This window comes from Balaenoptera borealis, assembly GCF_965194805.1.
Source record: "Balaenoptera borealis genome assembly, chromosome: 3".
Classification (NCBI taxonomy): domain Eukaryota; kingdom Metazoa; phylum Chordata; class Mammalia; order Artiodactyla; family Balaenopteridae; genus Balaenoptera; species Balaenoptera borealis.
In genome coordinates, this window is record NC_138866.1 from 176862224 (window position 1) to 176887456 (window position 25233).

At 47.4% G+C, this 25233-nt stretch overlaps 1 protein-coding gene and 1 long non-coding RNA gene across 10 annotated transcripts in view; one reads left to right on the top strand and one right to left on the bottom strand.

Annotated features, from left to right (window-relative positions):
* Positions 1-25233, bottom strand: part of FRMD4A (FERM domain containing 4A) — a 474860-nt gene that overhangs the window by 147617 nt on the left and 302010 nt on the right. For 8 of the 9 annotated variants that reach the window (XR_014242614.1, XR_014242615.1, XM_082385295.1 and 5 more), the window contains exon 3: positions 193-287. Coding sequence is in view for 7 of the 9 variants with exons in the window: in XM_082385295.1 (XP_082241421.1) it covers positions 193-287 (95 nt within the window). In the remaining 2 variants the exon portion in view is untranslated. Of the gene's footprint in view, positions 1-192; positions 288-10448; positions 10545-25233 lie in introns of all 9 variants that reach the window. The other variant, XM_082385287.1, reaches the window with a different exon arrangement.
* Positions 228-8336, top strand: LOC309625722. Its single transcript, XR_014242705.1, has 3 exons — positions 228-314; positions 2629-2732; positions 3847-8336. It is a non-coding gene; the product is annotated as an uncharacterized lncRNA (long non-coding RNA).

Here is a 25233-nt window from a genome sequence, read left to right on the forward strand (position 1 = left end):
CACCCTAATTATATCCTTTGGCCGTTCCAGGCATGATCACAAGGCCTTTGAAATTCAGATGATGAACTTGGACTGACCCTGAACCACAAGACCCAAGTGGCCTGCAGCTGCCTTCACCGTGGACAGCTGAGATAGTACGACTTCAGGTTCTGTATTTTCCCTTCAGGTTCTCCAAGCACACGGGGCACTTACGTCTCATCTGTGAAGGCGATTCCAAAGTATTCCTTCTCCTTCAGATTGAAGTGAGATGCCACGAGGTCAAGCAGCTCCTTGGCCAAAAGCTTGGGCTGGAGGGAGAACAAAATGGAAAAAGGGTAAGTGATGAGAGATTACTCTTCCTAAAACATGCAATCTCAGGTTTACATAATTTTTTGGAAGGAATGTCCCAAAGCTCAAGAACATCCATACAAATGATTTTTATAAAACCCAAAGGAGTAGACAATGAGGACAGGGCCATCAATGGACTGAGATCTTGTATCCTGGTAATTTCTTCTATCAGCAAACGGTACTTGTTCACCAACACAGCTGTCAAACCCTGTGGCTTCCTTCCCCACACAGGAGAACATTTTACAGTGAATTGACAGGAAGATGTCTTATTAAAAATATATATGTACACATATATATGTAGTAAATATATGTTATGATGTATATCAAATATATATTGTATAACACATATGTTATATAATACTATATTAATACTATAATTAACATGTCATAGAATATGATTATATATATATTTCACATGCACTTATTTAGTATTTGCTACGTGCCAGGCCCTGTTCCAAGCACTTTACAAACACCAGCTTCTTTAACCCTCATCACAACCCTATGAGATGGTTCTATTATTAACTCCATTGTATGGGGAGGAAACAGGTGCCCAAAGATTGAGCGCCTCTGTGTAAGTGCTGGGGCTGTGATTTGAGTCCTGGCTCTACAGGCTGCCCTCGACCACTCTATATGCTCCCATAATTTAAAATCCAAACAACAGAAGTACCTCCCTGCAAGAAATGTTAACATTAAGGCCAAAGGGCCTTGGGAATAGTATTTAAGAATAAACTGAAACTTTGCCTTTCCAAAGGAGAACAGTTTTACCCAAGAATGTTTTTATCATGAACTCTTTCCTAAAATTTTCTGCCAATCCAAAGGAGTGTGCCAGAGCCTTAGATGTGAAATCACTGCGGCTGTTTGTATTGTCAATACATCAATCACTCTGGTCTATCACTGTTGAGATGACCACAGACCACCAGGCTCAGAGGTCAGGGAGGAGGGAAAGGCTGATGATGGAGACACAGGGCCAAAAGGGAACAGTTATTTCTAAATTGCCTCCCGGTTCAGGTATTTGCGATGCACTGCCTTTACGATGACTGTTCTGTTCCACGCATACTCCAAGCTCAGAGCAGAAACAGATTCGAGAAGAGAAAATGTGTGTGTGTGTGTGTACACGTGTGTGCATTGATGCACATTAGGATACCCTTCCTGAGTATATTTCCTGTTCTGGTCGTTACTCTGTTGCTTTTCTCTATTAAGAGGGTGGATAAGACAATAAATCAAGAGTTATATGACTGTTTTAGAACTACCATATGATCCAGCAATTCCATTTCTGGGTATTTATCCAAAAGAAATAAAAACACTAACTTGGGGGCTTCCCTGGTGGCACAGTGGTTAAGAATCCGCCTGCCAATGCAGGGGACACGGGTTCGAGCCCTGGTCTGGGAAGATCCTACGTGCTGCGGAGCAACTAAGCGCGTGTGCCACAACTACTGAGCCTGTGCTCTAGAGCCCACAAGCCACAACTACTGAGCCTGCGCTCTAGAGCCCGCGAGCCACAACTACTGAAGTCTGTGTGCCTAGAGCCCGTGCTCTGCAACAAGAGAAGCCACCGCAATGAGAAGCCCGTGCACCACAACGAAGAGTAGCCCTCGCTCGCCGCAACTAGAGAAAGCCCACGCAGAGCAACAAAGACCCAATGCAGCCAAAAATAAAATAAATAAAATACATAAATTAAAAGAAAAACAAACACTAACTTGAAAAGAAGTGCACCCCCATACTCACTGCAGCACTGTTTACAAAAGTCTAGACATGGACGCAATCCAAGTGTCCATCAATGGATGAATGGATAAAGAAAATGTGGTATACATACACAATGGAATATTATTCAGCCATAAAAAAGAAGGAAATCTTATCATTCACAACAACACGGATAGACCTTGAGTGTACTTTGCTAAGTGAAATAAGTCAGACAGAGAGAGACAAACACTGTATGGTCTTACTTATACGTGGAATCTAAAAAATAAAATTAAAAAATACCTCATAGATACAGAGAACAAACTGGTGGTTGCCAGAGGAGGGGGTACGGGTGGGTGAAATGGGTGAAGGTGGCAAAAAAAAAAAAGAGAGAGAGTTACATCACAGTTTAGTTTCTTATTTCACTTTTTTTTGGTGCCACTATGGACTATACTGTGTCCCCTCCTCCCAAATTCATGTGTTGAAGCCTTAACCTCCAATGTGATGGGGCCTTTGAGAGGTAATTAGGGTTAGATGAGGTCATGCGGGCAGGCCCTCATGATGGGATTAGTGCCCTTATAAGAAGAGATCCCAGAGAGCTTGCTTGCTCTTTCTCTCCACCAGGTGAGGACACAGTGAGAAGGCTGCCATCTGCAAGTCAGGAAGAGAGCCCTCATAGAGCCTGACCAGGCTGGCACCCAGACCTCAAACTTGCAGCCTCCAGAACTGTGAGAAAATCAGTGTCTTCTTTTTTTTTTTTTTTTTTTGGTTGCACTGTGCAGCACGTGGGATCTTGGTTTCCTGACCAGAGACTGAACCCATGTCCCCTGCAGAGGAAGCGTGGAGTCCTAAACACTGGACAGCCAGGGAAGTCCCCCAAATCAGTGTCTTTTGTTTAAGCCCCCCAGTCTGTGGTATTTTGTAATGGCAGCCCAGGCAGACTAAGACGGGTGTACTTCCTTTTAATTCAACAAACATTTACTGTCTAATATGTATAGGGCACTAGCCAATCCTACAGGAGATACAAAAATGCACAGCACATAGCACTTGTCAACAGGACCTTAAACTTTCATCAGGGCATAGAGTAAGAGCTAGGGTTCATTTTAAAAAGCCAAAGCAGATGGTTCCCTCTTTGCTGCCTCATCCTGAGCTCCCAGGATGGCAGCCTCCGGGCCTCAATCACCATCAATTTACCAATGAAAACTGCCAGAAATGATGGGAGTGGGTTTGAAGCGAGGGCAGAGCTTCCTCCCCCTAGAAGACATGAATAAATCAACAGGAAAATCCATCTTGATAAATCAATGTCATCTAATATTCTATACTACCATTCACACTAAAATGTGAAAAAGTGAAAAAGTAACCGTTAGGGAATTCAAGACTGTATGTAAGACCCTCCTTCATACATACCACAGGGGAAGGCAAGGGGAATAGTCGGGGCACATCTCAGAGCATCACTGATAAATGGCAAGGTATCAATCCAAGGTGAGGGGGCTCTTGAAGCCTCAGACTGTGTTCGCTGTGGGATGCTGCAGGGCATGTTGCTGGCATCACCTCCATCCCCATAAGGTACCTGGCTGCCCAGATACAAAGCATTTAAGGTAGAGGTTGTGACCAAACGTAAGGTAACATGGCTGATTTTTACACTGTGATGAACTGTAACTTATCCATCCAAATGTCTGCGTTCCTTTCACAGCAGTTACAGCATTTCTATAATCTGCTATTTCTTTAAACATTTTGATAACCTTTGGGGTTTGCCTTTGAAGCTTGTATCACATGTATAAAAGCATCCTCACTGGTGATAAGTCTTCTTGTACTCAGAATGGACTTGATTTTTTTCACAAGTCACGTGAAGTCCAGTCTGTTGAATGGTGACAGAGGTGGCGGAGGTGAGGAGCACATTGGATCAAGCTGGTTTTATAAAATGAGGTATGACTATAAAGTCATTATTTGTGGGCTCTTAGGGGTGATGGTGAGGTTTCCAGCCTAAACTTGGAAATGACAGAATAAGATTTCCTTCTCTTTGAGAGTTAAACTTGAAAGACAACATCCCAATGGAATTGACCAGCGATATATAAATTTACCCAGAAAGAGAAAAGAATTACTGTTAGGGTCGGAATAATAGTATATCTATAACATGACTAAATATAGTAATTGTTCCATAGAAGGGGCTGGGTGAATGACCGGTGTGTGTGGGGTGGGGGATGGAGGGGAGTCTGGGAAAAGGAAACGAGCTGGGGAAACAAATGCAGTCTTAGCCAATAGGCCTTAAATATTTGAGTCCCAGCGGTAAGGCTTCTTCTCTGGCAGACATGGAGGCATGAGGAGGCATGACCTTAGCCAGTCATTTAAAACACTCAAATTACCTATTTAACTCCCCTTCCTCCAATCTCATAGCTCCCAAAGAACTTATTGAGGTGTGATTGCCCTGTCCTACATACGCTGCTGAGCAGTCTCCTACATGACTGCATTATCTTCTTAAATAAGAGACTGTCATTCCCCTGCCAGTGATGATGCTGAGACTTGGAGACATCAGGCAGGCTGTCTCACAGCAAAGCCAGGCTTCCAACTGAAGTCAGACTGGCCTCACAGGTCACATGTACTACCCTTCTGCCACCCCACTTCTACTGACTCTACCTTCTGGGTGAGAGGTCAAGGATCATGAGCCCTGAGGGCCCTATCTGGGTGAGGGTTATATTGCTCACTTGAAACCAAAACACTGACATTTTCTACATCAGTACTGATTTATACATCAGGTACTTTGAACTTGGTTAATGTGAGTCTTCCCCCGAGGATGAACAATCGGGTTTCTGCACTGCAGAGCTAGGGAACTGACTTGACATGCTGAAAAATTCACCAGAATAGTGGATGTCACCTTAGGAGCCTTGTTGACACTGACTTTTGGTTTCTCCATGGTGACACATCCCTATGATTTAGCCTGTCACCGCAATCCTTTTTTACATTGGAATTTCTACAGTAAAAAACCAAATTTTCTTGGGGACGCATACACTGAACGCAGCTAAAAGGATCTGAGCAATAGCAGCATCCCTCAAATAAACTTTATCATCTCAGCCTAACTCTTTTCAAGGATAGGATCCGTTTGGATGCATATCTTTGGTCAAAAAATTAAAAAAGGTGGGCTTGCCTGGTGGCATAGTGGTTGGGAATCCGCCTGCCGATTCAGGGGACACGGGTTCGACCCCTGGTCTGGGAGGATCCCACATGCCGCGGAGCAGCTGGGCCCGTGAGCAACAACTACTGAGCCTGCGCTCTAGAGCCTGCGAACCACAACTACTGAGCCCGTGTGCCACAACTACTGAAGCCCGCGTGCCTGGAGCCCAGGCTCTGCAACAAGAGAAGCCACTGCAATGAGAAGCCCGTAAACTGCAATGAAGAGTGGCCCCCGCTCTCCACAACTAGAGAAAGCCCGCACACAGCAACCAAGACCCAACACAGACAAAAATAAATAAATAAATTTATAAAAAAATAAAATAAAATAAAATAAATAAACAAATAAAAAAAATAAAAAAAGGTTAGTCCCATTACTTCATACAACAGTAATTATAGATCCTAAGCACCACCCTCAATAAAGAAAAGCCTACATTAATTACCCACAATATATACATGGGGAAATAAAGGCATTGAAGGGGGAGGTAACAGATGCCAGAAGATGTTGAGGTTAGAACTCCTGAATCTCAAGTCCCATTAAAAGGCACACTCTTTCTTCCGCTGTCATGATGACTCGCAATGCCCCAGCAAGTAGCTGCTCCATCAATGACAGAGAACTCTCCCATCCCCCTGATGGACGTGTAGCATGAGTGAGAAATAAACCTCGTTGTTAAGTAACCTTGACATTGGCGGTTGTTTGTCATCACAGCATAACCTAATCTATCCTGATTGGTTCAGGCACCAAAACTTTAATTCCCTGTATGGTAGGTTTAAAACCATTTAAGGCATCAGCCTGTGATTTCCTGATCTTGCAAACTAAGACAATATCCCACCTTGACGCGATGGTGACTAATGAACTACATTTCTTAAACTCATTTGGCGAACGTTGCTGGGTAGAAAGCTTTATGCTGTTATGTACTTTGAAGGGATGTTTACAGAATCTGCTGATTACAATCTGCCAATTACTTTGTTGTAAACATTTGTGGAGCTTTGCAGGATCGGGCTGGGAGTGAGGGCAGAAAGGCAGCCGGTAGCCCAGTCAAGTTCTACAGGACAAACCGGGCCGGGGCCTCAGTGCCGATGTGAGCAAGGCAAGCCCTGCGCGTCTTGGGTTAGAAACAGCCTGTGCTGGGTCATTGGTGCCATCCTGGCCCTCCGAGGTCACGACGGAGATCAGCTAGGTGGTTTGTGACCACCTAGAGGGGTGGGATAGGGAGGGTGGGAGGGAGGGAGACGCAAGAGGGAGGAGATATGGGGATGTATGTATATGTACAGCTGATTCACTTTGTTATAAAGTAGAAACTAACACACCATTGTAAAGCAATTATACTCCAATAAAGACGTTAAAAAAAAAAAAAAAAAAAGACTGACTTTCTCTCAGCCTGTAATGAACTTTGTTCACTCAATAGCTTTTCTTATTTTCTTTTTCTATCTCAGATTCTTTTTCCAATGTGTCCTTCTAAGCTTTTATTCCTCCTTATATCTGACAAATAGAATCTCTTTATAAACGTCTGACTCTACCACACAGATCTAAGTTCCCAAGGGCTCTGAACTGTTCCAGTGGGAAGCCGTGCACATACCAGCATGTACAGGGTTCTGGAACGGGCCCCGTCTATGCTGCCTTCCGAGGTGGGACATGATTGGATTGTCATGATCAAAAGAACACTTCGCACGAATGTATGGCTGTACAGTGCTCTGGGCACATCCCTTGGCCGATGATCCTTCTAGTGAACTCGTGAGCTGTCCAGGCAGGCTGGGAAGAGCCATCAGCTGACCAGGTGGTACCCAAGCTCCTCTCCAGTTTCCCACAGAATATTTTTATTATCACTCACATATTCTACTTTCCACTTAACATGGATCCATCCCACAGAGATGCTCTTGGACAAACTGTATAACTTCTCAGAGTCTCAGTGTTCCCCTCTATAAAGTGATGAACTAGACTGATGAATCGAACTCCTGCCCTGAATTTGATTCTTTATTCATTAAACTTATTATCAAATTTAGTTTCTTCCTTCTCCAAAACCTTCCCAACCTTCTCAAGGGTCTAGTCACTCATTCTAAAAAACTTTGCAACCATTCTGGATCCCCCCTGGATCTCTTAAATCTGTCAGTTAACATAGCCATCTTTCTTATATAAGCTCTGGCAAGTCACTTGAGCTCTCTGTACCTCAGTTTCCTCGGCTGCAAAATGCGGATGAGGACCACGCCACATCACAGGGCTGCTATGAGGATTTAATGAATTAATATTGACCTGCATAAGGTGCTTAGAGCAAGTGTCTGGCACAAAGCGAATGTTCTATGTGTTCATTATTATTTCAGACCCTCATTATCTCACCTATGAATTATTATAATAATCTCCTAAATGGTATCAAGTTATATATGTCAGTCTGGTATTTAAGGCCACTCTTTGAATCTAGTTCCTATCCAACCTCACTTTTGCCCGATTCCCTCCAAAAGTACTCATTTTTGTCCAATCTATTTGTATCAGAGTGAAGAAAACACCAATCTCGTTTCTATTTCCAAAACTTTGCCCACAACATCCTCTCCCCGCCCATTTGAATTTCATCTTGCTCAAGGCCCACTTCTTCCAGGAAGGCGTCCCTGATCATCCTACCTCCAAACAGTCTCTTTCTCCTCTGAACTCCTATAGCATTTACCACAGGGACTTGGTTCGCGCTTGGCATGCATGCTCTTGTGTTGTGATAAATTTATTTTAATTAAAACAGTTTTACAAGTATGGTGAAACACACAACATAAAATTGACCATCTTAAGCACTTTTAAGTACACAGTTCAGTATTGTTAAGTATATTCACATTGTTGTGCAACCAATCTCTAGAATATTTCCTCTTGCAAAACAGAAACTCTGTACCCATTAAACAACAACTCCCCATTCCCCTTCCCTCCAGCCCCTGGCAACCACCATTCTGCTTTTTTTCCCTATGAATTTGACTATTCCAGGTACCTCATCTAAGTGCAATTATACAGCGTTTGTCTTTTTGTGACTGGCTTATTTCATTTAGCATAACATCCTCACGGTTCATTCACATTGTAGCAGGTGTCCGAATTTCCTTCCTTTTTAGGGCTGAGTAATATTCCACTGTGTGGATAAACCACATTTTGTTTACTTATTGATCCACCAATGGACACCTGGGTTGCTTTCCTGTTTTGGCTTCGTGGTGAATTTTTTGTGACATGACTTGCTGTGTCCTGTAATGGGCTGGATGGTTGCCCCCAAAAAGTTCTGTCCACATCCTAAATGCTGGAGCCTGTGAACATGACCTCCCACTACAAAAATGTGATTATGATCCTTGAGAGGAGAAGCGTCTCCTGCACTATCCAGGTGGACCTCAAGCGCAATCACATGGATCCTTCTGAGAGAGAGACTGGGGGAGTTCTGACAGAGACAGACACACACTAGAGGACCGTGTGAAGACAGAGGCAGAGATGGGAGCGATGAAGCTGCATGTCAGGGAAGGCTGGCAACCACCAGAAGCCAGAAGAGGCTAAGAATGGATTTTCCCCTCAAGCTTCCAGAGGAAGCTTGGCTCTGCTGACAGCTTGATTTTGACTTCTGCCTTCCAGAACTGTGAGAGAATATGTTTCTGTTATTTTAAGCCCCCAAGTTTGTGGTGCTTTGTCACGGCAGCCTCAGGAAACGCATACACACCCTCAGGCAGAAGCCCCGCAGTACCTGGCAGGTCCTAATAGCAGGAAACCCCAAATCTGCTGGTTGTTTGAGACATAAAATGGGATCTCAGCAGAAAGCCCTTTTCTAGTATTTGCACTTTCTCTTTATAATGCCATTGACTTTCTGGGCAAGGAGGCCACATACGCAAGTCCAGGTGGAGGAGCCTTTGTATCAGAACTGACCCTGGGTCAGTCACTGGCAGCGTGGGCTTCAACTCAGTGACTTCTCCCCTCAAGCCCTTTCTTGTCATCCGCCACTCCCTTGGGGGCAGCTCACAGATTCAAAATCAATGGAATGGCCACTTCTGAATTGCATTAAAAAAAATTAAAACATCACACGGCTCCCATCTGTGGTCTGGGAGGAATCACGGCCCAAAGACTGACCCTCTCACCTCTCCCTCCTCCCCAAGGCTGATCTGGACAATCGCTCCTGGCTGCAGGGCCCACAGGGACCGCCAGGCTGCCGGGGACAGCTCCGCAGCTGGGCCACACCCTCCCGCTCCGACGGCACCGCCAGCCCCATCCCAGGAAAGGGCGATTCCCGGCCCCGGAGGAGTGGCCGCGTCAGTGGAGGTGGCAGAGACTCCAGTGCTGAGAGCGGGGAAGAAGGCGTGGTCAGCGTGCCCTTTCTCTCCAGCCTTTCTGAAAACCGAGAGGGAGAGAGGGGGGTGAAGGCGGGCAGCTCGGAATCAACGATGCCTGAGCCTGCGGCCTCTTTGAAGCCCTGCCTGTTATTGTGTTTCCCAGAGCAGCTGGGAGCCTGGCTCCCGCCCTCCCTTCCCCCCTCCCCCTCCCCCTCCCCCTGGGGGCTCCGCATTAAGCAGCCGAGCGCTCATTGGCTGTTCGTTCGTCCTGGGGAGGGGGCGCCGGTGATCGAGAGAAAGCGTGAGGTCATCGCGCACACAGACGCGGGTCTGGCCGCGCTCCCCCTCCCCGTCACCCGCTTGACGCTCCGGCTGATTAGCTGGGGAGGCTGGCTTCCTTCCTACCGCGTCTGAGCAGCCCCTGGGTTCCGTGGCTGGGGGCAAACGGGGCACTGCTTCCTTTACGTAGGGTTATTTGCTCTTCTGGGCTCCCAGGCGCCTGGGATAGGCAGGGGTGGGGGGCGTGTAAAGCTCAGTGGGTCCTGCCAGAGGGAGCATCTCTCCATCTGGGAGGTCCCCATCCCGTAAGAACCCCAGCTCGTTAGTGGACAGAAGACGAATGCTTTACCTCCGGCTCAGGAGGGACCAGCAGCAGAGCATCTCAGCCAAGCTGGCTCCAGACACAGCCAATACTAACGGTTTCCGTTTACTGGGTGCAGCCTCTGTCCCAGCGCAGAACTGAGTCAATCCTTACCCAGCAGGCAGATGCCAGGATTACCCCCATTGGATACAGAAGGAGCCAAAGCACAGAGAAAGCAGTAACTTGCCAAAGGCACACAGCTAGTAACCCGCAGATTTAACTCAACGGTCAGGTGGGTATAAGTCACCTAGGGACGCTGGATCATATAAAGAGCCAGAGAGACTGGTTACCCAACCCACTTAACTGACAGGGCAGGAAACTAAGGTTCAAGGGGTCGAGAAGCCGGTCCACGGTCAAGGGAGGTCACCTTAGTGACCCGTACATGTGGGGATGGGACCCAAGCGCCTGACCAGTCCTTTGCTAGACCACTTAAGTAGGCGGTTTCAGAAAAGGCTGCAACGATCTGAAACAGGAAGGAAAGAAAACCAAAGGGCGTCAATCACATGTGGGTCCTGGCAGGCAAAAAGCAGTCACTGCACACATTATGCTAAGGTCCAGGTTTCCTGGCTCCTCCCCAGCTTTCCCTCCTGCGTCTGCTGCCCCTCTGGCCCCAGCACCATCATATTCTACAGGCCTCCCTCTGCCAGGTTCTGGGCTCCATGCTTCACTTATACGATCTTATTTCATCTTCAAAGCAAAGCAACCCTGCGACGTTGTACCGATGAGGACACTGGGGCTTAGAACAGCTACTGTGCTCAAGGTCACAACCCCCCAAGGGCACAGGGCAGACGAGGGGCTTGAGTCTGGGACTGACTCTAAAGCTTTGGTTTTAAATGCCGGGTACAGATCCAGCAAGTCACAAACAGCACAGACAGGAGGGGTCTGAAGCTGCTTTTTCTAATCGCAATAGAATTCTGCCAGACAATATGTTCCCGGAGGGCAGGGATCAGGTTTGATCAATATCTGTAGCCCGGCCCCCGGAGCACTGTGCCTGACACACAGGTTTTTTTAATTGGTAGATGGGGATAGACTGAAGGGTCATTGTTTGATTGTTACACCAGCCTAGCAGGAAAGCTGACCACAGGGAGGATGAAACCCACACGCCCTCTCAAGGCTGGTTGGAAGCACAGAGCTGCTAGGCAGAGATTGTGGTACCCCATGGAGAAGGATGGGTCCAGATGCCATATGCCCAGATGCAAAAGAGCCCCTGGGTTTCAATGGGGTCACATACCTCCAGGCACCCACGAAGGAGGCTGTGACATATACTTTGGGAAAGTTACTTGTACACCCAGGAAAAGATGTGTTGTGTCTGTATTCCTTTCAACAGACTCTGCCCTTTAACCCAGCATCAGGGACTAACCTTGCTTGTTTCCCAGTTGCTCGTCCCCGCCCTTTGTACTATTCCTATGTATTATTCTTTATATGATACTAATTTATTCCCTTGTTCTCATCCTCTTATTTCCACATGGTTTCTTCCACATTTTGCTAAGATTCACCCTGGTCCCAGCATGGGGGAAAGTTGGGGTTGAAATCAGTCTGGGAAGCCGAGTCTTTCTCATCCATGCATTTGAATGATGCCCAATGGGAAGGCTTTGACAGGAGCACATAATTATTACTCCTCCAGAAATGCAAAGTGCTTCTGCCAGCTGGCTGGGGAGCCTGCTTTATTCAGGATCTGCTCCCCTTGGGACTCCGGGCGGGCGGGCAGGTGTTCATTAGGGAGCGCCTGCTCATTAACATAGTAACCCCCAGACTCCAGCCTGCTCGGGGCAATGTCACAAGGACTGCTCGTCCAGGGTGGCTCCCCTCGGCAGCCTCTCCGCATTCATGAAATGATAACGGTTTCAGTGAAGCGAAAACACAAAAAGATGTGCGGTACTCAACTTGCCTTTACCAAGGTCAGGCTGACAAGTCTGCAGCCCCAATTCGGAGACACCTGAAGAAAATACGGGGGATGCTAAGGGTCTTGGAATTCATCGTCCACAGTCGTTGTGTCTACACCTTCTATTATTTTTTCTTTAACTCAAAGCCTGCCCTGCATTCTGGGTTATGACCCTATCTTGTTCTACAGTGAGTAGTAAATTACTATTTTTGGATGTAAACCACCCATACATTCACTGGGAGGTGAATCCTGGAGTAAGTTCCCCAGGATCAAACCGGCCAACTGGTCACCTTTCCAGTGGGACAAATGGCACCCAGACCAATTCCAACTTGAGGTCTTCACGACATTGCACACTGAATTATTCCCTTTGCCTGATGTTCAGGGAAGAGTGAAGAAGGGCATCATCCCAGAGCGCAGGACATCGGAGTTTTGCAATTAGCTCTGTGTGGTCCACAGGAAGCCACGGAATCTTAGGCAAGGCTCAACCATTCCAATCAGTTGTGTAGTCAGCGGTAGCTAGGACCTCTTAGGAGTTTCATTAGTAAAGGGATGATACGGCAATAGGGCAGAGAGGAAGGGTTAGGGTAGAGCCATTTTCCGGGACAGGTAGGCTGATTGCTACCTTTCATGTAATATACAGAAGGGTGGCACCTACTGTCCTTTGCCAAGGGCACGGCTGATGTTCAAAGAATATGGCTTCCTCACCCACGTACCGGAAATAGAAAGCTTGCCTTCCAGTATGAGGATGGGGAGAGTGGGGAGTTGTGAGGCATTAAAAAAAAAAAAAAAAAAAAAAAAAATATATATATATATATATATATGGCTGTGATTGATCCATCTATATATGCTGTGATAGATCTTAAAACGTAAGCACCCCTTTCATGCAATCGGGGCAGTGGATTTGAAGTCAGACCACAGGGCTTGGAAACCCAATTCTATTCCATGTATAAATAAAGCATTTATTTTCACTTTGAAACACTGGGACAATAACATCTACTTCATGGGTTGCTGTGAGGAGTCAATACATGATCATTTATAAAGTACCGGGTGCACGAAAGATGCTGAATAAAGGCAGATTCCCCTTTTCTCCTTCTGTCAGTAACTGACTCCCCATACAAATGACTTATCCTCTCATCACTTTGACAAGGACCTGCTCTGATCGCAATCTAAATCCTCTTTTGAGTGAACTGTCATATCCTTTATCCCAGGAACCATGAATAAATCATCGCTAGGCAGTCAGGAGAACAGAAAGCAGACGACTTCCCTCGGAAGTGAACTTGTTTGGGTAGACATGCCCTAAATAGCACCCCGTCTCTGCTCCCAGTGTCTGCTCACTGATGCTCGCCTCCATTCACTCGACTGGTTTACTTTCTCATTTCGGTCCCTGCCTCCTGCTTCTTTAGGGTTAAAACGACGTTTTACTGGCCAGAAGAGAAAGAAGTCTCTCTCCTGCTCCAGGGATGTATGGAGACACGGCGCTGGCTTTCTGATGTTTGGAAGTTCCCCAAGTCTCCTCCCTGCGGACCCTTCCCCCATCGCTCTTGCAAATTGCTGGCAGGTACATGCTAGAGAGAGACAGTGCGCGCTGCCTGATGATGATGTCATTTTCAATATAATTAAAAAGGCACTCTCGCCGGGGTGGGAGAGAGATGAGAAAGTGCACAGGCACTGGTGTCCCAGGAAACGAAGGAGGGGAGGTCAACTTTTGGCTGAGAAATATTTATTCCTGAAGAGCCATTTCACTGAAGTCAGACAACAAGGCAAAAAGCACTGCAGCCCCTCCCACGTGCCGTGCTAATTAAGTGGATGAGAACAGATGATGTGCCGCGGGGTCCAAAGAAAAATTGTGCGCTTGTAATACCCTCATTCTCAGATAGAAAATATTATTTTATTATTTGCCTACATTCACCCCCCCCAGCCCCCCATTTCCAGAAGATTCGGAGGAGGCTTACAAAATTTTAAATGGTATATAATAGGGGGATTAAAACACGAAATAAGACAGTCCATTGAAGATGCTCAAACACATGAAATAAACGAGTTCCTGTTGCTGACTACGTTACACTGTCTTTGTCAACGGACCCAAGAAGCAGGCTGAGTTAACACGCGCAGGCAAGCCTTTTCCTGGGAGTACATCCAAGAAGGAATTTATCGTTTGGTTCCACACGTGAGGGACAGCAGACAGCATGTCTTCAACATGGTCCCTGGGAAGGACAGAAATGCAGCTCCCATGAACCGTTTCGTAGTTTAGCCCCTATGCACCACGCTCTCTGCTTGCAGCAGGTTTTAAAGCTGTCTCCTGAAGCCCGATGGGATATTCTGGGAGAGGCCTTATGTTAGATGTATTTACATAAGTGAATTTGGCCAGAAATTTTGGAGGCGCTATTTTATTAGGTTCTTAACACATGCCCACGTCAGCCATTAGGCAGCTTGGCACTGACGTCTTGTCTTGATTCTGAAGCCAAGCCACAGAAGAAATAGGCAGTCAGTCCCAATTCTGGCGAAGTGCACCGGCCTCCTTGCAGACTGTTAAGGCGAGAGGCAACATCCGAAACATCACGCTGGGAAAAAGCAAAGCCAGGTGAGCTGAGTCAAGTGCCCTCGGACCCGGGCGGGATGGAGTGGAGGTGCTGGTACAGGCAGCCAGGAGGTGGGGAACGGTCTGGATCTGCATCTCCTCTTGGGCAGGTCTGCAAGCCCACCCTGAGGAGACCCCCCAAGCCAGGCGGGTGGGTGGGAGAGTGGGAGGGAGCTTCCACCTGTGTCTGGGGGCCCTGTTCTTTCCCTTACTGCCGGGCTCTTCCACTGCACATCTGCTCCTGTGGCCTCTGGGCCCCTTCCTCTTTCTCTGCTGCCCCCAACTACCTTTTTTGCTTTGGCTGCTAGGTGTGGCATGTGGGATCTTAGCTCCCCAACCAGGGATCAAACCTGTGCCCTCTGCAGTGGAAGTGCAGAGTCTTAACCACTGGACCCCCAGGGAAGTCCCCCCAACTACCTTTTTAATTCAAGACCCTGCACGTAGTCCCTCTGCGGAGAGAGCTGCCTTGACCTCACACCCTCTCTCCGGTTCCCACCCTGGCTGCCCCAGCAGCGCCACGTGAGTCACGCACACAGGGTCCATCAGCCTCCCCAGATGCTCTGGTCCCACGACATACGCATCTGTGCTCAGAGTCTATTCCTCCTCAAGAATGACCATGTCTGGGGAGCAGGATCGCCTGTATCTTTGTTTCCATAGAGCCTGACCCAGATGGTCAATGTCCAGTGACGGCCCGGGTTGATCAATGAATGAGTGGATGGATGAATCCGTCCATCAGTCAGTGAAGAGTGAGGTGGAGGAATGACTGGAGCAAGGGAAGCCTTCATACTGATAAACACCAGTGTTCCCCCTGAGTTCCGTTCCCAGGTCCAGGTCCTTCTCAGTCTTCACACGGGCCTTGAGTGAGCTCGTCTCTCCTCGTTCTAGGTCCCACCAGACTCAAGTGCCTTCCAAAGCCAGCAAGGACGTCTGCCTCAGGAGGCGTCAGGGAGCCATCCCTCAGCTGCCGGGATCTCTGTACGTGTTCAGCGACACTCTTCCACAGGAGGGTCCGGCTGGGGGCTCACGTCTTCTCTCGGTGTGTTATCCTGTGAGCCCCAACTGAGGAAGTGGGGGGGGGGCCTGTCAGTGGGGATAAAGGAAAGCCAGGACAAAGGTGTGCACCCCAGCCTTTGCCCTCGTCACCTGCCTGTCTCTTCCAGTCAAAAATCATTTCATCAAAATAAATCCGGGGCGCCCGGCAGGGCCATCTGCGACACTGAATTGTTAGACTTGCAGGGAGATGATTCACATGCAGCGCCGAAGACCCTCCGCGCCCCGCCCGAGCGTGGCTGGTGCTTGCGCCAGGCGATGGGGGGCTTGACCTGGGGCCTTTGCAGACTCCCTTCACCCACTCTCTCTCTTAAGGCCCTCCATTTCCCTTTGTAGAGTCGGGTCAGTACGCTTTACACTGTTAATAGCGTGTCAGTCTGCAGAGAGAAATCATTGCAGGCTGTGACCCCGTGGCAGCGGTGTCACCGGTTGCTACGCAGGGTGTCCTTTGGGGAGGGAGCTGTCACTCCTGGTCCCCCTTTCCTCCACTTGTGCGACAAAGGGTCAGACCCTGGCCCAGGTCACAGGCACAAAAGAGATTTTGTTCTGTGCTGCTGCCTTGCCAGGCCTCTCTGAAGGCTTCCTATCGAAGAAGTCAAGGATTCAAGATGGCAGTAACGTTACAATGAGCAGGGGAAAAAATAATGAAAATAAGACGGATTCCCTCGCAGAGCTTCGCCGAAGTCAGGGTGTAGGAGGAAGAGCCCTGGGCCGAGAGCAGAGATCCTTGGTCTTGTACTGACTCTCCTGGCCGCGGGGTTCTTGGTTCTCGGTGCAGAGAAGTTGGGAGATGTAGCCAACCTCCAACTGCTCCGTTTCACCTGTGCCCACCCCCGCAGAGCCAGCACGAGGCTCTCCATGAATGCAACCCCAGCACGGCCACTGAACCCTCCATAAGAGGCTAAAAGGAAAGTCTGACCCTCTACGTTCATGTTCAATGTCATCCAGAGAGAGAGAGTGTGTATGTGTGTGTACGGCACACGTGTGCTCAGTATCGTAACTTCTGATTTTTAAAAATTACTCCAGACCTAAGTCTTCCCACAAGACACTTCTCAGTTGGACAAAGAGGCACAGAGAGAGAGGTGGGACCCTCACTTCCAGTCTCTGCTGCGTTTTCAGGCCAAAGTCTTCTGGTCCCCAAGTAGCGCTCCTCTGGATGAGGTCCACTTCACAGGCTGCCCTCTGGAGACCTGGGCTTCTAACTGCGGCCTTAAGAACCCAGAATCATTGTCAGGAAAAAGGAAGGCTTTGAAGTCACAGACCTGGATTGGACCATGGCTCACAAACTGCTGTGGGGTCATGGCCAAGGAGCTTAATTTCCCAGAGAAATCACTCTTTTTCTGTAAAATGGGTGTAATTCCACTGACCTTATGAATGTTGTGAAGATGAAATAAGAGAGTATGTGTAAAATGTAATTCAGATTTTTAAATTTATTTTTATTCTTATTTTATTTATTTATTTTTGGCTGCGTTGGGTCTTCGTTGCTGCATGCGGGCTTTCTCTAGTTGAGGTGAGCGGGGGCCACTCTTCGTTGCGGCGCGCGGGCTTCTCATTGTGGTGGCTTCTCTTGTTGCAGAGCACGGGCTCTAGGCCATGGGCTTCAGTAGTTGTGGCACGCGGGCTCGCTAGTTGTGGCTCGCAGGCTTAGTTGCTCCATGGCATGTGGGATCTTCCCAGACCAGGGATCAAACCCGTGTCCCCTGCATTGGCAGGCGGATTCTTAACCACTGCACCACCAGGGAAGCCCCTGTAATTCAGTTTTTGACGTATGATTATTACTTCATGCTTGTTAATTTCTTTGCCACTTTCTCTACAACTCCTCCTCCACACCCCCACCTCCATCAACATCCTCATCTCATGTTGCCTTCCTTGGGGAGGACCTCCTGTGAGGCATCATCACTGGGGGACATCCTGGCCTTCACTGGGGGCGGGGCTGAGTTACTCTGGGATGAGCCTCAATCCGGGTTGACTCATCCGTCCGTCAGAACTCATCAAGCCCGATCCCTCAGGACCGTTTTAGCAGAGCCAGAGAAAGATCTCTTGGCACTTCATCTTCAGGACTTTCACTTTCTTAGTCAGAGAGTGGAGGGAAAAATGAAACAGAGCAAAAGCAAAAATTAAACCCACTCTAATGCGTGTGAGGTGGGCTGTGGTGATACCTTAGATCAGGAGGACCAATTTGCCCCATGTGGGTCCCTGGAGATTGAACCTAATGCTGCGTTTGCTGCATACACTGACTACAGTTGGCCCTCTGTGTCTGCAGGGGATCAGTTCCAGGACCCCCTGAGGAGACCAAAATCTGTGGATGCTCAAGTCCCTTAGTCGGTCCTACGGATCCGTGGGTTCCGCATCTGTGGAGTCAACAACCAGGATCATGTACTATATTTACGACCCATGGCTGGTTGAATCGGCGGATGCAGCACCACGGATAGGGAGGGCCAACTGTAGTGTCTTTGAGCATCTCTTACAAGATACATTCTAGGCTGACTTTTCGAACTACTTGATTGAAGAAGTGCCCTCCTGGTGCACCAACAGCAACAGTGAAATCAAGGACTCTCCACTGTGCTCTAAAAATGCGTTCCTCCACACGGGAGGTTCTAGAATGGGAAGCAGGAGGTCTGTGCAGAAACCTCGGCTGGGATGTTCTACGTTAGCAATAACCAGCCCTGGCGGCATGTGAGGACCACCTGGGAAGTCAAAGAAGCCACTGCCACCTGAGTCCCACCCTAAAGGGGTGGGGCTTAAGTGATCTGAGGGGGAGGGGAGGCCCAGGAATCATTGATTCTAACTGATTCTAGCTGGGACGGAGCTGCTCTGAAGGAAGCAGCAGTGTGTTGGGGGCGAGATTCTTTGTGATGCTATCAGAGTTCCGACAACTTGTAGTTTCTAGGCTGCCTTCCCATAGATGTTTCCCCTGGATGCCGGGCGGTATTTATGGAGCAACCAGCGTGTGCTGGGCGGTGTGCAAGGTGTGAGGGTCCACGACGGGAAGCCACAGTCCCCGACCTGAAGGAGCTCACGGCGAAGCAGCCACAACTACACATGGTTCACCTGCCCCACGCCACGGGGTTCAGAGCCCTGATTCAGAAGCCATTCACCATCTATGGGGTCTCAGGCAAGTTAAATGAACCTCTCAACGAAAAAACAGTATCTCATCCACGTGTTGTGAGGATTAGAGGCCTTAGAACAGGTAAAGCCTTAGAACGGTGCCCGGCATCTAGTCAGGTGTTCGGTAATATACACGTCATTGCAGTTAATCTCCTCGACAACCTTATGAAGCAAGTACTATTGTTAACATTATCCCTACAGGAAAGGTCACACAGCTATTACGCGCCATAGCTGGGCTTCAAACTCAGGCGGTCTGACTCTAGACCCTCTGCGCTGAACCATGAGACCATAACTGCCCGCTTCTGATGCTGCTTGTGGGGAAGAAAGAATTAAACAAAACCCCCAAACCAACCCACTACATGTAATACAATATGCAAGGGTTATAACAGAAGCAGGGCCTGGCATGACTCAATCAAACTTGGACGAATGGTAACACATCTGAAGGTGTGTAAGACCCACAGAGGATGGACCTTGAAGGAAGATAATAGATCTTTGGGTCTCGTCACAAAGTTGGGATTTGATTCTACAGGCTAAGGGGGGTTATGTGATCAGATGTGACCGTTACAGTCAGGAACTGAAGAAAAAGGTAAAGCCCCCCCATATGTCTGGAGAGACCAAGGCGAGACAGATCACCCCAGATCACACAGCTAGCAAGGGGGAGAGTCCGAATTTAAACTGGGGGTGGACCGCCTGCTGAGTTGCCTTAAGTGCAGAGAGATATCACTGCCTGTCCACGGGAAATGCTTAAACATCTCTACTTCCATTCGGAAGAGAAACTGTAATTTCATGCCCTTTAGGCTACCCTAAATGTCCGGGCATTCTGCCTGGGTGATCAGTAGGCTGGGTGGTATCCTACAGCCAAGGTCTAAACATGCAGCCAGGAGCAGAACATTCCAGAAAAGCCAGAGGGCACCACCCTGAGCAGGTCTGTCCAGGAATCTTCTGTGCTTCCCGGAGGGACAGTGAGTGTGGGCGGAGGAGGCACAAAAAGGGAGCAGCCTCTGACCCTGGCTGCAGGGGCCTCCCCGCTTCTGGAAGCCCCTCCCGGCTACTCTCCTTCCCCGGGAATTGCTGAGTTGCAGGGGTGGCAGTGTGTCATCTGCGTTTCCCATCTTTCTCCAGGGAGCACCTCAGGGCAGTGGGCTGACTCTGGCCTCCTTCACGGGGCAGGTCTAAGGAAAGATGGTCTGAACCCTCCCCATGGGGTCTCAGAGCCTCTGAAGAACTCTCCCCTCCTCCTCTCCTCCTGAGTATCCAGTGGGTCAGGGAACGCTAAGCAGGGTTACTCTTTAATCCCATTTGTGCTTGCGAAAGCGTGTTTTACAGGTGGTGTTAAGCTCCTCTATTTCTTTCTCCTAAAGAGGCTATGATGTGAAATTCTATGAGGAGGGAATTAGCAAAGACATTAAGAATTCCCTCACTAAGACGGTTTTTCCAGGTCCTACTGTAGAGCACAGGGAACTATATTCAATATCCTGTGATAAACCATGATGGAAAAGAATATGGAAAAGAATATATATATATCTATCTAAGTCACTTTGCTGTACAGCAGAAGTTAACAACATTGTAAATCAACTATACTTCAAATTATTTTTTTTAAAGAAGGTTTTGACCACCAACATGCTTTCCAAGAAGGTGGCAAGGTATCAAGGGCAGTTTTTTTTTTTAATTGTGGTAAAACATACGTAATACAAAATTTGCCATCTTAACCATTTTTAAGTGTATAGTTCAGTAGCATTGAGGACATTTGCTTTGTTATGCAACCAATCCCCAGAACTCTTTTCATTTTGCAAAACTGAAACTCTAGCCCCGTGAAACAAGGCATCAAGTATATTTTGAAGGCAAGGGTTATTTTCAAAATTGAGTGGGTATGGCCTCAAAAGAGGGAAGGAGAAGAAGTACATAAACTTACAGGTCTTTAACACCTTTAACACCTTTAATTCAGAATTCTATCATTTATCGCATTTCTATTGCCTGATCTTTCACTCTGGTGTTTCGTGAATACAACGTATTAAAAATGTAAGATACAAAGATAATAAACATGAAAGTCTAGTTGTACAGAAAACACACTAATTCCCTAAGAATCCAACCTTAAGAGTATCTTTGTTTGTAGCCCCACCATAACTTTTCCAACAAGGGATACACACATTTCATACTGTTTAAACTGAATCTGAAAACTATGGAACTTAAAAAAAATTCTATTTCAAAAGAGCAGTCCTGAAAGGAAACTCTTAGTGATTTGAGACGCCGCTTAGGTCCTCGTGGCCTGAACTGGGGTGTGTGTCCTCTATGTGTCACTCAAAGCAGCATGCTCTGTTCTCCATGCATTACAGATGCCATTTACGTTTCATTTTTAATCAACACCGGACTGTGCAAGAGGTCTGCCTCTCAACTTATCTTTACTCGTTTCTTTTTTTTTAATATGTTTTTAATATTTATTTTATTTATTATTATTTATTTTTGGCTGTGTTGGGTCCTCATTGCTGCGCGCGGGCTTTCTCTAGTTGCGGTGAGCGGGGGCTACTCTTCATTGTGGTGCACGGCCTTCTCATTGCGGTGGCTTCTCTTGTTGCGGAGCATGGGCTCCAGGAGCACAGGCTTCAGTAGTTGTGGCGTGAGGGCTCAGTAGTTGTGGCGTGAGGGCTCAGTAGTTGTGGCTCACGGGCTCTAGAGCAGAGGCTTAGTAGTTGTGGCGCAAGGGCCCAGTTGCTCCGCGGCATGTGGGATCTTCCCGGACCAGGGCTCAAACCCATGTCCCCTGCATTGGCAGGTAGATTCCCAACCACCGCGCCACCAGGGAAGCCCTACCCGTTTCTTTCTGAATAAATCACAACTGTGACGTTGAACAGCAAGCCACAGGAACAAACTTAGAATCTCCGCGGAGCCAGGACACAGCATGACACAGAACAGGAAGGGCACATGGCACGCTGGGTATTGGGCCAGGTTAGATACATCATTTGGATTAAGTTTGTTTACAAAGCTCTCGACCATAAGCAAAGCTATACGGCCTGTTCATGTACTGCACTCAACCATGAGGAAAGACGCCCATGACCTTAAGCTTGGAGCACGACCTTTTGCATTTGGATTGCAAATAATTGCCTTTGTGTGGAAGTCAGAGGCATAAATAAGAGGGGCATGTCTGAAATGAAACTTTCATAACTCAACATTTTAAAAGTAACAGAACCCTGGGCATCTTTACTTCTTTTGGTTTCTTGTCTACACACTGGGAAGATGACAGGGAACTTTCTCAGGAGCTGAAGGCCTGATACACACCCTAGCCCTCGCCACTGGTGCCCTCCTTCAGCATTTGTTGCAGGTTCACTTCCTCTTGAAACGCCCCATTCCTGAGACTCTTTCTGCCCAGTCTTCCTGCCTTGGAGCAGATAAAGAAGTGAAACCCTTCGCCCATGCTGAGTGTGCCCCAGAAATTAGTGCGCCCAGTTTCCAGTCCCCACCAGCTTGCCAAGGCCAGGACAGCATCCTGTGTTGCATTCATGACCCAAAATACCCCAGCTTAGAGTCTGGGGGGTAAAGACGTGGAGAAGTAAAAAGAAATGCTTGCCTTTCCTTTTTACAGAACCCTTAAAATTCCTTATGTGGTTTTCAGAGGGCCCAAGAGCATCCTGTGACAAGCTGATGGCCGGGCCATCCAGGGACCACATTATGGAGTCTCATGACCAACAACAGCTTCATCAGGAAGGGATACTGAGTATCTGGGGGTCTCTGGTGAGCTCAGGAAAGATGCACTTGTTGGCTGTGCTTACAGACCTAGCTAGACTTTTTGATGGTTTTACAGATGTATGCACACACCAAAACGATCAAACTGTACACTTTAAATACATGCAGTTTGATGTCTGTCAATTATGTCTCAATAAAGCTGTTAAAGATACTTAGAAACTTTTTTTTTTTTAATTTTAAAAAGAAAGATGGCACATGATTCAAACAGTAAAAGGCATCCACAGTGAAAAGTATGTAAAAGGAAGTCCCTCCCCCCAGCGCCGGCCCCCAGGGAGATTTTAGACAGATGATCTGGTCACACACAGAAGTGGGTTCACAAGCTAAGCCCACAGTGGACACACATAACGAGGAAGGAAGTTCTCTTCCCTGAGGACACGTAAGCTAGTCTGAAAAATACCAATTGTGGCAGGAGAGCCAGTTCTCTTAAGAAACCAGTCTCTGGACACAAATTAGTTTAATCTTCCCTAAAATATAACTCTGCCTGCAAACATGAGCTCAATCCCCTGTCCTGTTCTCCAGGAGGAAAAAAAATGGGGAGGAATCAAACTCCTTACCCCCAAGCCTCCTCTGAGCTCCTCTAAGCATTAATGTTTGAATCGTCACAGGGAACCAGGATTTGAAAGCCTAACGTTAGAAAGAAAGCGTTTGAACAGACTGACGTCATCCGTCAGGGCATATGGAAGACTAAATTGACATGCCTGAAATTTCTGGCCCAGAGAATAGTCTTCAGGGTTACAAAGGACATCAACAGAAAAAGGAATGAGGCCCATGTATGACATACTTCCAGGAAGGCTATTAAAAGGGGGTGATTTAAAGGTGTTGGAGAGACAGCCAAGTGGCTTTTTAAGCCAACAGGGCTAACATTTCTCCTCTTGGCTACACAGATCTCACTCTTACCTCTAGAATTCTGCTCTGTTGAGTTTCTTCCTTAGTCCCATTTGGGCAAAGGGACACCCAGACAACCAGATCCTTCCCTGTGAAGGCCATGTACACAGTCAAGTGACCACCACACCACAATCTGCCCAAGACCAAAAAGTCCGGCTGCCAAAGGAGGGCCTGAGACAGAGGTCATCACAGCAGACTAGAAAGAAATATACTTTTCTTTCCTTCTTTTAAGTTTAATTTTTACTTTATATTATAGTTGATTTACAATATTGTGTTAGTTTCAGGTATACAGCAAAGTGATTCAGTTATACATATATCTATTCTTTTTCAGATTCTTTTCTCGTATAGGTTATTACAGAATGTCGAGTAGAGTTCCCTGTGCTATATACAGTAGTTGATTATCTATTTTATATGTAGTAGTGCATATATGTTAATCCCAAACTCCTAATTTCTCCCTCCCCCAACCTTTCCCCTTTGGTAACCATAAGTCTGTTCGTCTGTTTCTGTTTTGTAAATAAGTTCATTTTTACCATTTTTTAGATTCTACATGTAAGGGATATCATATGACATTGGTCTTTCTCTGTCTGACCTACTTCACTCAGTGTGATCATCTCTAGGTCCATCCATGCTGCTGCAAACGCTTTTCTTTCCTTTTCAAAATACCTTCATTCAGCACGACAGCATACAGAATGGTTAAGAGAGGGCTCTGATATCCAACGAACTGGGGTCTGAGCCCAGTTCCTTCACTCCTGGAGCTGTGCAAACTTCAGCAATTTATTCAAGTCTTTGTGACTTGTTTCCTCAACCGTAGAGTGGAGATAAGAACAGTTTCTCCCAGAGTTGTCATGAAAATCGGCCAAAACATACAAATATATTTAGAAGTGTGCATGGCATGTAGGTATTCACGATTGTTATATATTTTTAGGTACTTTTTTTAATATACAGTTACATACTCTTTATATATCCTTATTATTTTTATTCACTGATTCAACGAATATCTAGAGAGCAAGGACGATGGGCCTGGCATTACGTAGCTCAGCACGGAATTTTGTCTTTAAGGAATGGACATCATTCTTTCTTGGAAGGAACTCTCAGGACATTCATCCAACACTGTGGTGGCACCAGGTTCCTAAAGCACTCAAAACATTCTTGTCATCTTGTCATGATCTTGGTAGCTTGCCCGAGAAGGAAAAAGAGGTGGTACAGAAATCAGTACTCTTTGTTAGGGAAACTGAGGCACAGAAAGGCTGAGTGGCTTGCTCAGAGCTGTCCCACTGGCCCCCGGTGGGGCTGAGACAGGACGCGTCCAGACATGGAGTCTGATGTAGCATTTTGCAGAGTGTTGTGATGTAGACCCCGGTCCTTTTGGACCTCACTAAGCTGGACCACCCAAAAGGAGTTTATGGTCTAAGATGGAGGGATTTTCATGGGGAGGGAGGCCTTGGAAGACTAGCTGACCAGGTGCCTTCACTGTAGGCTTCCTCAATGGTTTTAACAGGCAAATGCGCCCATATCTCAGATGGAAATGTACTGTGAGGCATTTCCCAAACTTCCTTGACACGGGACCCTCCCCTCATGGAGAACCTTCTGGGCTTCGTGTTCCAGGGAGCACATTTTGGGGAATGCTGGTTCAGAGAATGGTTTCCTTAGAAGGGTGACTTTTTGAGAAAACCATCCCAAATTAGAAATACAAGTTTAAACAAACCAAACTGCCTCCTTTCTCTCTCCCTGAATATGGTCACTAAGCTGGAAACTTCTCTCAAAGCACACTGGGCCGAGGCCAGCAAGGTTCAAGGGCCCCGACACACTCAGGTTCTGGAGTCCCAGCTGGGCTCTGAATCACCGCTTCTCCCATGACACGGGCCAGGAAGTCAAGAATTCCAGCCAAGACTCCTGACCTTGTTCAATGAAACT